The 13,625-nt window shown below is 41.9% G+C and overlaps 1 protein-coding gene across 1 annotated transcript in view; it reads left to right on the top strand.

Annotated features, from left to right (window-relative positions):
* The window catches only part of PRXL2A (peroxiredoxin like 2A), a 108,342-nt gene that overhangs the window by 60,080 nt on the left and 34,637 nt on the right, over nt 1-13,625 (top strand). Inside the window, exon 3 of the mRNA XM_073596878.1 lies at nt 11,499-11,590. Coding sequence (XP_073452979.1) covers nt 11,499-11,590 — 92 coding nt within the window. The remainder of the gene's footprint in view (nt 1-11,498; nt 11,591-13,625) is intronic.

Raw genomic sequence — 13,625 nt, forward strand, 5'->3', positions numbered from 1 at the left:
TATTAGACCTCCTTAATTCTCACTCACTCAAAAGGTGGTACAGGGTATTGCTTTTTATAGTTCACTCCAATGCAGGGGTCTCCAAACTTTCTAAACAAGGGCCAGTTTAATGTCTTTTAGACTTTAGAGGGATCAGACTGACCATTTGGAATTCAAATTGTGGGAGTAAACAGTGCATCTTTGGTGTTAGTTGGAGGAATAGTGCCCATCAATGATGTTAGAGAGGAATAGTGTCCCATCAGTGGGAGAAATAGTGTCCCATCATTAGGGGTGCAAAGGATCGTCATCGATCCGTGATCCGATCCGCGGAGTTTGATCCGATCCGCGGAGGTTGATCCGTACGGGACACCTCTGTGGCTTCGGCCATAGGAAAGGCCGCGGCTTTGGCCTAGCTCCGGAGCAGCGGCCATCTTGGTACACCCGGCGGCCGTTTAGCACGTCGAATGACGGAGCGATCACTTGTAACAAACCGGCGTCATGTCATGATGCCGGTTCCTCTCTCGCTCCCCTCTGTGTACTGATCTGTACAGTGGAGGGGAGAGATCGGATGGCAGCAGTGCCAATACTCTGCAATGCCCTGCCATTACGCTGCAATGCCCTGCCGCAATACCCTGCTGCAATGCCCTGCCAATACCCTGTTGCAATGCCCTGCCAATACGCTGCCAATAGAGAGATTGTGGATATTACTGTGGGGGAGATTTTTTTTTTGTTGATCCGAAAATGATCCGAACCGTGACTCCTGATCCGAGGAACGATCCGAACCGTGAGTTTTTTGATCCGTTGCACCCCTACCCATCATTGGTATTAGTGGGAGAAATAGTGTCCATTCATTTGAATCAGTGGGAGAAGTAGTTTCCCATCAGTGGGAGAAATAATGCCCCATTATTGGTATCAGTGGGAGGAATAATGTCCAATCATTGGTGTCAGTAGGAGGAATAGTGCCCCGTCATTGGTATCAGTGGGAGGAATAATGTCCCATCATTGGTGTCAGTGGGAGAAAATAGTGGTCCAGTGGTAGTTCTTGTGCCGGAGATGCAACAGGAAGTGAGAGGAACTCTCCCAAAGTGAGGGGAAGTCCCTTCTTGAACAGTTGTCCCTACAGTATTATCCCATAACATTATGTTTTGGGGACAATGCTAACATTTTGCATTTCCCCTCACTTTCTTTTTCCTTGACAATGGTCACCAATATAGACAGAATGGTGTAATCCCCCAATGGACTTCAATAGCAGTAAAAAGAATAACAGACTGCCCAGCAACCCACCACATCCAGGAAGTGCATCGAGTTAATAAATTATTGTAATTAGTCTAATAAAAATGATTTAGGATATGTGCTAATGGACTTTTGTATTTTTTAGACTAGTCAGCGGTTATTTAGGAGTATTGTTGTAAAAAAGCATGAATACATTTTAAAATGATTTTACATTTTTAAGTTTGTAAAATAACAAACATGTCATACTTACCTCCTCTGTGCAAGGGTTTTGCACAGAGTGGCCCGATCCCCCTCTTCTGGGCTCCCTCCGTGGCGCTCCTGGTTCCTCCTCTTCTTGAGTGCCCCCATGGAGAAGCGCTTTTCCTGGGGGCACTTGTGTGGGCGCGCTCTCGTGTCCTGCTGCTGCGTCCATTGACACAGACAGCAAGATTTGGCCCCGCCCCCGGCTCCCGCGTCATTAGATTTGATTGACAGCAGCAGGAGCCAATGGCTTCTGCTGCTATCAGTCTATCCAGTGAGGACCCAAGACACCGGCTGGAGCTGGTGTGCTCATCGCTGGAAAGATCCGGTTCAGGTGAGTAAAAGGGGGGCTCTGGGGGGCTGCTGCATCACAGGAGGTTTTTCACCTTAATGCATAGAATGCAGGTGAAAAACCTTGAGGGTTTACAACCCCTTTAAGTATGAAAAATCAACAGGTTTTTTTTTTTACATTCTCTTTAATATATTATAACTGTTTTGTAACTCAAATAGTATTCAATAAATTAAAAGTCTATCTCTGACTAGTGGAAAGCTGCATTTTGATAGGAATCCAAAAAAAACTGCAGAATCGTCATTGCTGCAGGCGGAGTGAATTTTGTATTAAATATTAACAGTGATCCAGTCACTGACTGACTCAGCAAAAACTTGTTATTCTACCTGATTAATGGACTGCTGCATGCTCAAGCACTCTTTACATTGAGACCAATTCCCCTTTAAAGGCTCTTTTGTATAGAAAATAAAACATCCATGCTAGGATAGGCTGTGTGACCTGTAGATTAAAGATATCTTTTTTTGTTGCTATCTGGAAGTGACCTGCATAATATGGGGCCTACTTCAGCACTGGCTCTGTACTGAAACAGAACTAGTCCTAAAAAGACTATTCAATAAATAATGAAAATATGTATATTATATTAGTGCATCACTAGATCTAACACATAGTATGCCACAATCCTGAACTTGCACTATTGCAGTAGTCTTGTGGGTATATTTTGCCACAAATATATTTAATTGGATAGGATGAACCTGTAGATGTCAGCGTCCCCGCTGTGTAAATCTCCTCTGATTTCTTGTGTTGTCACTGAGATAGGAAATGAGAAGAAATGTCACCATTAGGAACAAAGATGGACGTATAGGTGCTGTGATAATTTCCTCTGCCTTTCTGTCCCAGTACCAGGTGTCACCAGGATAGGAAGTAAAGGACAATCTCTCTAGTTGAGACACAATTGCAATAAAAATCTGACATCTGTTCCTAGAAGTCTTTATGTTGTTGGCTGTATGTACACAGTGAGGTTGGTTTAATATGCCAGCCCATAGATGATAGCGAGTTGCACAAAGAAAACTGACTCGATTCCCCCATCCACACCTTCAATGTGTAGAGACTTCCCCCGCCCTTAAAATTCACTGATCAGCACTGTCGGCTTAGCATCTGACATTGTGGCTGTATAGAAGTCAATCGATTGACTTCTGTACAACCTCCCTGCCCATACAACAATCAAAATTCCAAAGGGTATGGACTTTATACGTTTCTGCATTTGGTGCTTTCCATTTTGCACACCCAGCAAAAAACAATCTTGGGTTTCTCTACTCTATCCAGACTTTGCAAATGGTTCAAAATACAGTCTTCATAGTTTGGGCCCAAGCTCTCTTTTCTCTTTTGCTAAGTGTTGTTTCAACCACAAGGGCACCTTTTTAGCTTTTTTTTTTTTCTTTGGACACTAAATCTGTTCTTTCAGTGTGTACATAGAAGAGAATGGCCCTTGAAAACTCCTGGGATGTATGACATCATTTTGGCCTAGGTAAGAAGCCAGGACGCAATTGACAAAATGTAAAAAGAAAAAAGTTTAAAACAAGAAACCTTCCTTCCTATACCTTCCTATCGATTTAAAAGGAAAAGGTTCATAAGCCGCACATCATGAAGCAGACCCACGTGTGTGAAGTAAGATGACTGGCAGCCTCAGCCTGGACTCCATCCAGGCCACACCCACAATGTGCAGGCCACACCCACAATGTGTTTCGCTCCGCCCGTTGAAGCTTAATCATGGGGATCTATCTATTTACCAGTGCTAGCAGCATAAGGATTACTAGCCGTTAATGTTGATTGAGAGAGTTTTGTACCGTCAAGTGTTACACAGTAGTACCGGCTCCTCTCCTGCAACAGAATTGCTTGTTCTGTTTTTCATTCTATATCCAGCCGTAATGTGTATGTTAGCTTTGGATAGAGTGGGGAAGTGTTAGAGCTCCTCTGTGGCCTTTCCTGATAATTAGAGGTTTGTTAGAGAGGTTTCCTTCTCATCTACTGTCTTGGTGAAGTTTTTTTAACCAGATAAATTGGCATAATCCCTTGTGAGCTTTTTATTGCTGTCTGTATCCTTGAGATTTTCCTTCACTACCTGGGCAAGCAATTGTCACATGTCTCTTTAACAGCATTGGATAGTAGTAAAAAACCTGACAGGGGTTCTAACCATTCCCCACCCTATCCGAAACTAAAATTTTTTTTTTGGACAGAATGAAAAATAGTTGAAATTTTTTTGTATTAAATATTAGGCTGTTATTTCTGTCTGTGGAGTTAATTGGGAGATTCTTCTTATGGCACCCGTACTAGAAATACAGAGGAGTGGTTATCACATGGACAGAAAGGCACAGATAGAAATAAAAACATTTTTGAGGTTCATTGTGCTTGGTTTTCAATAATAGACATGTTGGTAGAGCGCTGGATCCAAAACAGGAGGGAAACGACTTTAGATCGAAATTTTGGAGGCAGCTCTCTGTTGGCTTGATTATTCTTGGGGGGTCCCAGGACTAGTCTAATTGTGTGAAAAAAAGTGCCAAAGATATAAAACAAGTTCTTTAATTTGTTATTGCACACAAGACGATGTCAAAACAAAAAACCAACGTGTTTCTGCGGCTCAGTATCCACCCCTTTCAACAAGGCTGAGGTATAAGATAACATAAAATAATGTAAGATATGGATCTTTTTAACCACTTCCCATCCGTAGGACATCATATGACATCCTGGACTTTGGAGATAGCAGCATCATTCAGATATCATTCTTTTCTGACGGCGATTCCATGCAAATTAAAAACAATCATAGCGGCTGTTCAGTTGTTTTTATAGGTGGCGGGTGGGGATGTTCCTTTCCTCCCACCACCTTCCGGTGCTTCAAGAATGAATCAGCCAGTGGCCTAGAGGAGAAATGGGGGGTCTTAGAGACCCCAGATCTCTCTGTAAAGAGGACCTGCCATGCCCTATTCCTATTACAAGGGATGTTTACATTCCTTGTAATAGGAATAAAAGTGATAAAAAAAAAAACATTTACAGGGAAAGTGTAAAAACAAAAAAAAAAATTTTTTTTAAAGCGCCCCCGTCCCTGCGTGCTCACACTCGGAAGGGAATGCATTCGAATGTCGCCCCCGCAAATCTAAACGGCGTTCAAACCGCACATGTGAGATATCGCCACGAACATGGGAGCAATAATTCTAGCCCAAGATATCCTCTGTAACTCTAAACTGGTAACCTGCAAAAATGTTTAAAGTGTCCCCTATGGAGATTTTTACCGAAGTTTGGCACTATTCCACAAGTGTGCGCAATTATAAAGCGTTACATGTTAGGTATCTATTTACTTGGCGTAACATCATCTTTCATATTATACAAAAAAAATCGGGCTAACTTTAGTGTTTTTTGTTCTTTCTTTATTTATGAAACAGATTTTTTCCCCAAAAAAACGCATTTGAAAAATTGCTGCGTAAATACCGTGTGACATAAAAAGTTGTAACAACCGCCATTTTATTCCCTAGGGTCTTAAACATATATAATATTTGGGGGTTCTGAGTAAATTTTCTTGCAAAAGAAAAAAATATTTTTACATGTAGGAGAGGAGTGCCAGAATTGGCTTGGGCTGGAAGTGGTTAAGAAGGCACCTTGTCCTAGCACATAACTTAAATGCAATGTTATATACAAAATAATCATAGTGTGTATATACAGCATAGTGTATATGTAATATATTTTATAAGATCAAAATGAATAGCAAAATATAATGAGATAATAAAAATTAGATTCTATTGAGGATACAAAAAAAATGATAAAGAGTATAAATAAATACAGTTTTATGCTATAAATAATAGTTGATAAAATGTATGGATAAATATAAATAATAGTTAATAAAATGTATGCATAAATATATTAGCAGAACTATATTGATAGTACATAGGCTGGGGAATTAAGAAAGAGGATCTACAACACTCTTTAGAATCCTGTGCATGACACTTATTGGTCAGAAGCATGGTGGGGTTGAGGTTAGAATGTCCAATCGCAGACACTCTTGTCTTCCAGTACATGTTTGGCCCTATTAGTACAACATCATTGGTTGCTAGATGCTGTCGGCTGTGCAGCTGGCATCATCATATCAACCATTGAAGCACCCCTGACCTCATTTAACTACTAGTTAGAAGTTTCCTGTCATTACCCAAATATGGCCAAGTCAATGTTATATTTGGGTAATGATGTCGGCAAGCATCTCCGCCCATTTGTTTACATTCAAGTTTGTGCCATGGAATCCCTCAGCTGACAGCTGAACGAGTGAGGGAGTCATTGGTTGTTAGGATGCCGTTGGTCGCTGGAAACATAGCCACCATGATCCCTGTGCAGGAAGTTGTCACAGTTCTGACCGCTTTCTAGCACAAAACTCCTCCCTATGAGCCCAGGTATCTTTCTATATACCAGATCAGTGGTTCCCTTAAAACTGACATTTTTTTCTGAGAACTGATGGTAATCTTTATCAATCTTTATGATGGTCTGTTATAACCATAGGGACAGATTCCTAAATTGCTGGAATTAGGAACCACCTGAATATGGCACATGTGTTCGGTCTTCTGCACTGTTACAGTGCTTTTCTGAAATAGGTGTAGGCCATTTTCCATACTGCTAGAAAAGTGTTGTAACTTCTTATTGAATTCCCCTCAGGATGTTTTTGTCTTTTCTCTTGAGAGATATGCCATCACTTCTTGTCCTGAGAGGATTTGATTGAAGATCTCTACAACAGGGACTTAGTTAACAAATCACAAAGGATCTGATTTTTCCCTGTAACACAAAATAAAATAAAAAATCAATAGAGCTTGGCTTTAATTTGTAAGTTTATGAACACTTCTGAGAAGATTAGGCCACAGTCGTAATTCATTTTCTTCTTCAAGAAAGAATTAAAGAGGAGCAGTTGCATGCCGCTCTAACAAGACAAACCATTTTCTTCAAATCCAGTTTTCTGGAAACTTACAATATCAACCCTTTACTTCTGCCTTTCCCAAGGGACTATGACCTAGCCCTGGCCACCCAGCAATACTACATCATCAGTGTTTTCTAGGAAGCTCTCTCAACGAAACTGGGAGATCTTGTGGAAAAATGTCATGGGATTTCAGACCTCATAAGCACCCCTTTAACCAAATATAAGAAAGCCTCTTGAAATAGGAAAAGGTTCATTAAATGAGACAACGAAAGACAAACCAATCTTTTCGAAATATTAGGCCGTGAAATTCATCAACCTCTCTTAAAAATGTATCAATATTAACAAACTATACTATAATAAAAATGGATGGAAATAAAATACAATAAGTATTTTTAAAATAAACCTCACAAACCAAAGCTCAGTCACTAAGACTCAAGCTGAACGTAGGGGGCGAGATCAGCGGGTGCCGGCCAGTAATTGACCACTGGCACCCACTGATCGGCGAAGAGGATGATAGGACAGAGGTCTGAATGTAAACAATACAAGGCTCTGTCCTGTCAGTGGGGATGTGCCAGTTTTTGTTTCCCTGCTCATCCCTTAGTAAAAAGAGCACACAGTAAATGCACCAAGCACTGTTAGACACACATTTAACCCTTTGATCGCCCTAGATGTTAACCCTTTCCCAGACAGTGTCATTAGTACAGTGACAGTGTATATTTTTAGCACTGATATTTAGTGTCACTGGTTCCTACAAAGCGTCAGTTAGTTTTGTATCAGATTGCCTGCCATACTATCGCAGTCCGCTATAAGTTGCTGATCACTTCCATTACTAGTATGAATAATAATAAAATAAAAATTCCAGTAAGTATACCATAGTTTGTAGATGCTATAACTTTTGTGCAAGCCAATCAATAAACTCTTATTCAGGATTTTTTTTTACCAAAAATTTGTAGCAGAATACAGTGCATCGAGAAAGTATTCAGGGCGTTTCACTGTTTCCACATTTTGTTATGTTACAATCTCATTCCACAATGGATTACATTCATTATATTCCTCAACATTACCACTACTAACAATACCCCATAATGACAATGTGAAAGAAGTTTGTTTGAAATCTTTGCAAATTTAATACAAATAAAAACAAAAAAATCCTGTGTACATAAGTATTCACAGCCTTTGTTCAATACTTTGTAGAAGCACCTTTTGGACCAATTACAGCCTCAAGTCTTTTTGAGTATGATGCTATTTTCCCATTCTTCTTTGTAGGACCTCTCAAGCTCCATCAGGTTGGATGGGGAGCACAGCCATTTTCAGATTTCTCCAGAGATGTTCAATTGGGTTCAAGTCTGGGCTCTGGCTGGGCCACTCAAGGACATTCACAGAGTTGTCCTGTAGCCACTCCTTTGTTATCTTGGCTGTATGCTTGTCCTGTTGGAAGATGAACCGTCGTCCCAGTCTGAGGTCCAGAGGGCTCTGGAGCAGGTTTTCATCGAGGATGTTTCTGTAAATTGCTGTATTCATCTTTCTCTCGATCCTGGCTAATCTCCCAGTTTCTGCTGCTAAAAAACATTCCCACAGCACTGTAGGGGTGGTATTGGCCAGGTGATGAGCAGTGCCTGGTTTCCTCAAGACATGACACTTGCCATTCAGGCCAAAGAGTTCAATCTTTGTTTCATCAGACCAGAGAATTTTGTTTCTCGTGGTCTGAGAGTCCTTCAGGTGCCTTTTGGCAAACTCCAGGCGGGCTGTCATGTGCCTTTTACTGAGGAGTGGCTTCAATCTGGCCACTCTACCATACAGGCCTGGTTGGTGGAATGCTGCAGAGATGGTTGTTCTTCTGGAAGGTTCTCCTCTCTCCACAGGGAAACGCTGGGGCTCTGTCAGAGTGACCATCGGGTTCTTGGTCACCTCCCTGGCTAAGGCCCTTCTTCCCCGATCGCTCAGTTTAGCCAGACGGCCTACTCTAGGAAGAGTCCTGGTGGTTTCAAACTTCTTCCATTTATGGATGATGGAGGCCACTGTGCTCACTAGGACCTTCAATGGTGCAGAAATTTTTCTGTACCCTTCCCCAGATCTGTGCCTCAATACAATCCTGTCTCAGAGGTCTGCAGACGATTCCTTGGACTGCATGGCTTGGTTTTCACTCCGACATGCACTGTTAGGGCTCTTTCACACGGGGCGGATCAGTGATGATCCACCCCGTGAACACCCGCTTGCTCAGCGGGGATCGCTCCGCCGATCCCCGCTGAGCAGGAAGATGACAGGTCCGTCGCTGCACACTGTGCAGCGACGGACCTGTCAGAGCGCCGCTCTCCCCTATGGGGGATCGGATGATGACGGACCGTAGAGTCTGTCGTCACCCGATTCGATCCGAAAACGGATGGAAAAGTAGGGTTTTACACTTATTCGGATCGGAGCGGGTCGAATGTCAGCAGACATGTCACCGCTGACATCCGACGCTCCATAGGGATACATGTATGTCCGTTTTTCATCCGAAAACGGAAGGATGAAAACGGGACATACGGATCGTCCGTGTGAAAGAGCCCATAACTGTGGGACCTTATATAGACAGGTGTGTGCTTTTCCAAATCATGTCCAATCAACTGAATTTACCACAGGTGAACTGCAATTAAGTTGTAGAAACATCTTAAGGCTCGATTCACACTAGGGGCGGCACGACTTGCAGGTCGCCTCACCGAGGCGACCTGCACACGACATCCACGACGACTTGCAAAACGACTTCTGTATAGTCTATGCAAGTCGCCTCAAATCGCCCCAAAAGAAGTACAGGAACCTTTTTCTAAGTCGGAGCGACTTGCGTCGCTCCTATTAGAACGGTTCCATTGTACAGAACGGGAGGCGACTTGTCAGGCGACAAGTTGCCCCTGTGTGAACCGGTACTAAGGATGATCAGTGGAAACAGGATGCACCTGAGTTCAATTTTGAGTGTCATGGCAAAGGCTGTAAATACTTATGTACATGTGATTTTTTTTTTGCATTTTTCATTTTTAATAAATTTGCAAAGATTTCAAACAAACTTCTTTCATGTTGTCATTCTGGAGTATTGTTTGTAGAATTTTGAGGAAAATAATTGAATTGAATCCATTTTGGAATAAGGCTGTAACATAACAAAATGTGGAAAAAGTGAAGTAAATACTTTCCGGATGCACTGTACATATTTGTCTATATTTAGGAAGAAATTCGATTTTTTTTACATTTTTTTTTTTTATTGGATATGTTTTATAGCAGAAAGTTACCGTATTTATAGCGCAAAAGATAAAATTAAAATCTGTGGTGATCAAATACCACCAAAAGACAGTTCTATTTGTGGGGGAAAAAAATATATAAATTTCATTTGTGTACGGCGTTGCATGACCGCTCATTGTCAGTTAAAGTAACTCAGTGTAAAAAAGCAAAATATGGCCTGGTCATGAAGGGGGGTAAATATTCTGGAGGTAAAGTGGTTATTATAATGGGCGACATTACCCCCAAAAAGTATAGCTGTGACTAAGGGAAATCGGGAGACCTGGTCTTGATTGAAGATCTATCTGCTGAAAATGATCTCAGGAAGTAGATATTTAAATGTGAGTGAGTATCCGGATTGGATGACAGGTTTCCCTTCAAAAGACCATAGCCAATCCAAGGAAGACGAGCAATTAGCTCATATGCCTAGCGACAGTTGTAAGCTGAAATCCTGCCTAGATACAGGAAAGGGGTACCTGAAACAGACGAAAGGAAAGCCAAGAAACTGCCCAGTACAAAAGACTCTAGCAACGACTAAAATAGGTTTTAATTAATTTTAACAAACTGTCCTAGGGGCTCGCAATCTCCATGGGGCCACTTCATAATACTTGTGGCCCTGACATTGTTTATACATTGCTGTGGCGCAAAGAAGCCAGCCATTGGAAGAGGCCATTCCCTGTTGGTATCTATGAGGCAAGATGGCAATGAGAGTTTGGGGGAGAAGAGGTACAAAAGCATGCAGCAATATTGAGCATACACTTTTATTTTATAACATCTGCATTATAATAGCAATACAAACAATTGTTATATTTGATAATCCAACATACATCTACTTGAAAAAATGCCTTTTAATGTTGTAAGTTCCTCCTGTCTGCTGGCCATCTCTTTATACAAGCTCCTGGAATTGCATGCTATACAGCTTCTCCTCTGCTGTTTACTTTCACTTTTTATGGACTACATATCCCATGGCACCTTGCTGCCTGCAAGCCATGATTCCTGTACTGACTCCGCCTCCTGAGACTCCTCCTCTCAGCTCCTAGTTCAAAAGGCAGGCTCTGTGAAATTTGTATACAAGATAATGGCACTGCAACCCAATCATTCAGTCAGGGCCAGCAAGAGCTCTGTTTCCACTCACCATGCCTGACTTGCAGTCTTCACCCAGTCTTCCATGTGAATAAAGTTGGCAGTTAGGTGAGGACGAATAAAATGTATCTTTATTTCATCCAAAGAGTACACATGTTCCAAACAGAGCCAACACTAATGCGTTCCAGCCTGTCAAGGCCTTACTCATAGTTCAACATGGAAGGTCTCTAAAATGTGTGACACAGCAGTGCCTACTCACAGGGCATAGTGACTACGTGTCACCGAATTCAAGGAAGTTCAAGTAAATGTGTGTGGGAGGTCTTCACAAAGTAAGTTTACTCATTTCAAGATCAGTCAGATTGATAGGAGTAAGTTAGAAATCGGTGAAATACAACATGGAAATGAATATGTGACTTTACATTTTGACCACAGAAACTCTATTAAAATGATAGACAATGGAACTTAAACTTGCCCATTTCTCTACAGAATCAAGGACTTTCAAAGCTAAAGAACTGTGGGAGCGGAATGGAGCCGTGATAATGGCTGTACGAAGACCTGGATGTTTTTTGTGCAGAGAGGTAAATGACTAGTAACATACGTTACATATCAATCTTTTGTATTCATTACTTACCTGTGTTCATTATAATCTAATATTATAATAGGAATATTGTGCTGTGTACACTACAATGTAAGGATATTAAAGTCCCACGCAGAGCAAAGCAACAAGTTCTTTTAAAGTGGAGTTCCATCCAAAAGTGGAAGCTCTGCTTATCAGCCCCCCACCTTTCGATTCCACATTTGGCACCTTTCGGGGGGGGGGGGAGCAGGTACATGTTTTTGACAGGTACCCGTGCCCACTTCCGAGAGACCTCTACTAATTTTCTTAGTCCTCTTTAAATGCCAGCCCTTTGCCCATGTTATACTGATTTTCCCTTTGACACATTGCTACATTCACTTGCAAAGCAAGAAAAAAAAACCATGTAAGCACAAAATCGCTCTGGCCAGAGCTTACACAGCTAAAAGTATTGTATCCCCACTGGCATGTGATAGGGCTGTTGCCCAGTGATTGGCTGTTCATGCACCCTGCACTCCTTGGTGAGAAGAAGTGATGAGAGTCGCATGCTCCACAGGAGTGATGAGAAGGAGAGCACAGACGTGCACAGAGAAGGGAGAGGCACAGAAGTGAGCCCTACACAAGCAAACCTTGCTTTCTCTTTAACAATTAGGCCTCATGCACACTGAACGTTTTTGGATGTTTTTACAGCAGCTGTTTTTGGCTTTAGACGTTTTTTTTCTACAGTCAATAAACTCTCCAGCATGTTATCCTGTGTGTCCATGCACAGATGGTCTGTTATCAACTGTTTTTGGCTGGGATGTTTTTTTGGCTGTAAAAAAACCCCAAAACTAATGGGCTCTGAGAAGAGTTTTTCAGCTGTTTTTAGCTGTAAAAACACTAACGTCAAAAAACACCTAACAACGGCCAAAAACGCAGATAAACACTCAAAAATATGGCTCAGCAGTGTTTTTTTAATATTTTTGATCCATTGGGGAAAAAAAAAAAGAAAACATTAAAAAATGCTAACGCTCAAAAATGCAAAAAAGGCTAAAAACCGATATTGCAAAAACGTTGAAAAACTCACTGCAAAGCTACTAGCGTTATTATAATGTCCAGTGTTCTTTACTTCATGACTTCTGTAAACTTAACTGAGAGTCCTAGATAAATATGTAATACAGGTATCAGGGAACCATGAAAGCTATGCACTACAGTGCAATATTGCGCAATGCATGCAGTTGCAGCAGTGTGGGTCAGCATTTTGAGGATTAAAGACTCCGTTCCACCTGTCAAATGCAATCTGAGAAGCTCTACTGTAACTGACATTGCTGTCAGGACGGCACTGAAATCACACAGCAGCATTGTCTCACTCATAGGATAATCTTTGCTGGACATTTAGTTTGAAATGGACTTTAATTTTTATTAGTATTAAAATGTGTATTACCGTATATACTCGAGTATAAGCCGACCCGAATATAAGCCGAGGCACCTAATTTTACCACAAAAAACTGGGAAAACGTATTGACTCGAGTATAAGCCTGGGGTGAGAAATGCGCAGCTACTGTAAGTGGAAAAGAGGGTCAACAATGCCCATTTGCAGCCTCATTGTGCCCATTTGCAGCCATAGGTCCCCGGAACTTCAAACTCAGTAGTTAAGGGTTCCTGGATGTCCCCTAGCTGCAGCCAAAATTTGGGGTCTCTGGACCCAAAGGGTCCCGAAATGACATTGCTGCAGATGGACACAGTTGACTGATTTTGGGGCCCCGTATCTTGGGGCCACTTAGTGCTAGGCAACCCATATTTGGTGTGCAAACCCAGTGGAACTAGCACCACAATATATGCAAAGCTGGGGTTCCTAGCACCAAGTGGCCCCGAGATACGGGGCCCCAAAGTCGGTTCAGAAAATGTCAATCACTTTTCTGCAGCAGAGAATAACATTTCGCAAACCGACTTTGGGGCCCAGTATCACGGGGCCACTTGGTGCTAGGAACCAAATTTGGGGTTCCTAGCACCAAGGGACCCCGAGATACGGGGCCCCAAAGTTGGTTCAGAAAATGACA

The sequence above is a fragment of the Aquarana catesbeiana genome, linkage group LG08 (assembly GCF_042186555.1).
Source record: "Aquarana catesbeiana isolate 2022-GZ linkage group LG08, ASM4218655v1, whole genome shotgun sequence".
Classification (NCBI taxonomy): Eukaryota; Metazoa; Chordata; class Amphibia; order Anura; family Ranidae; genus Aquarana; species Aquarana catesbeiana.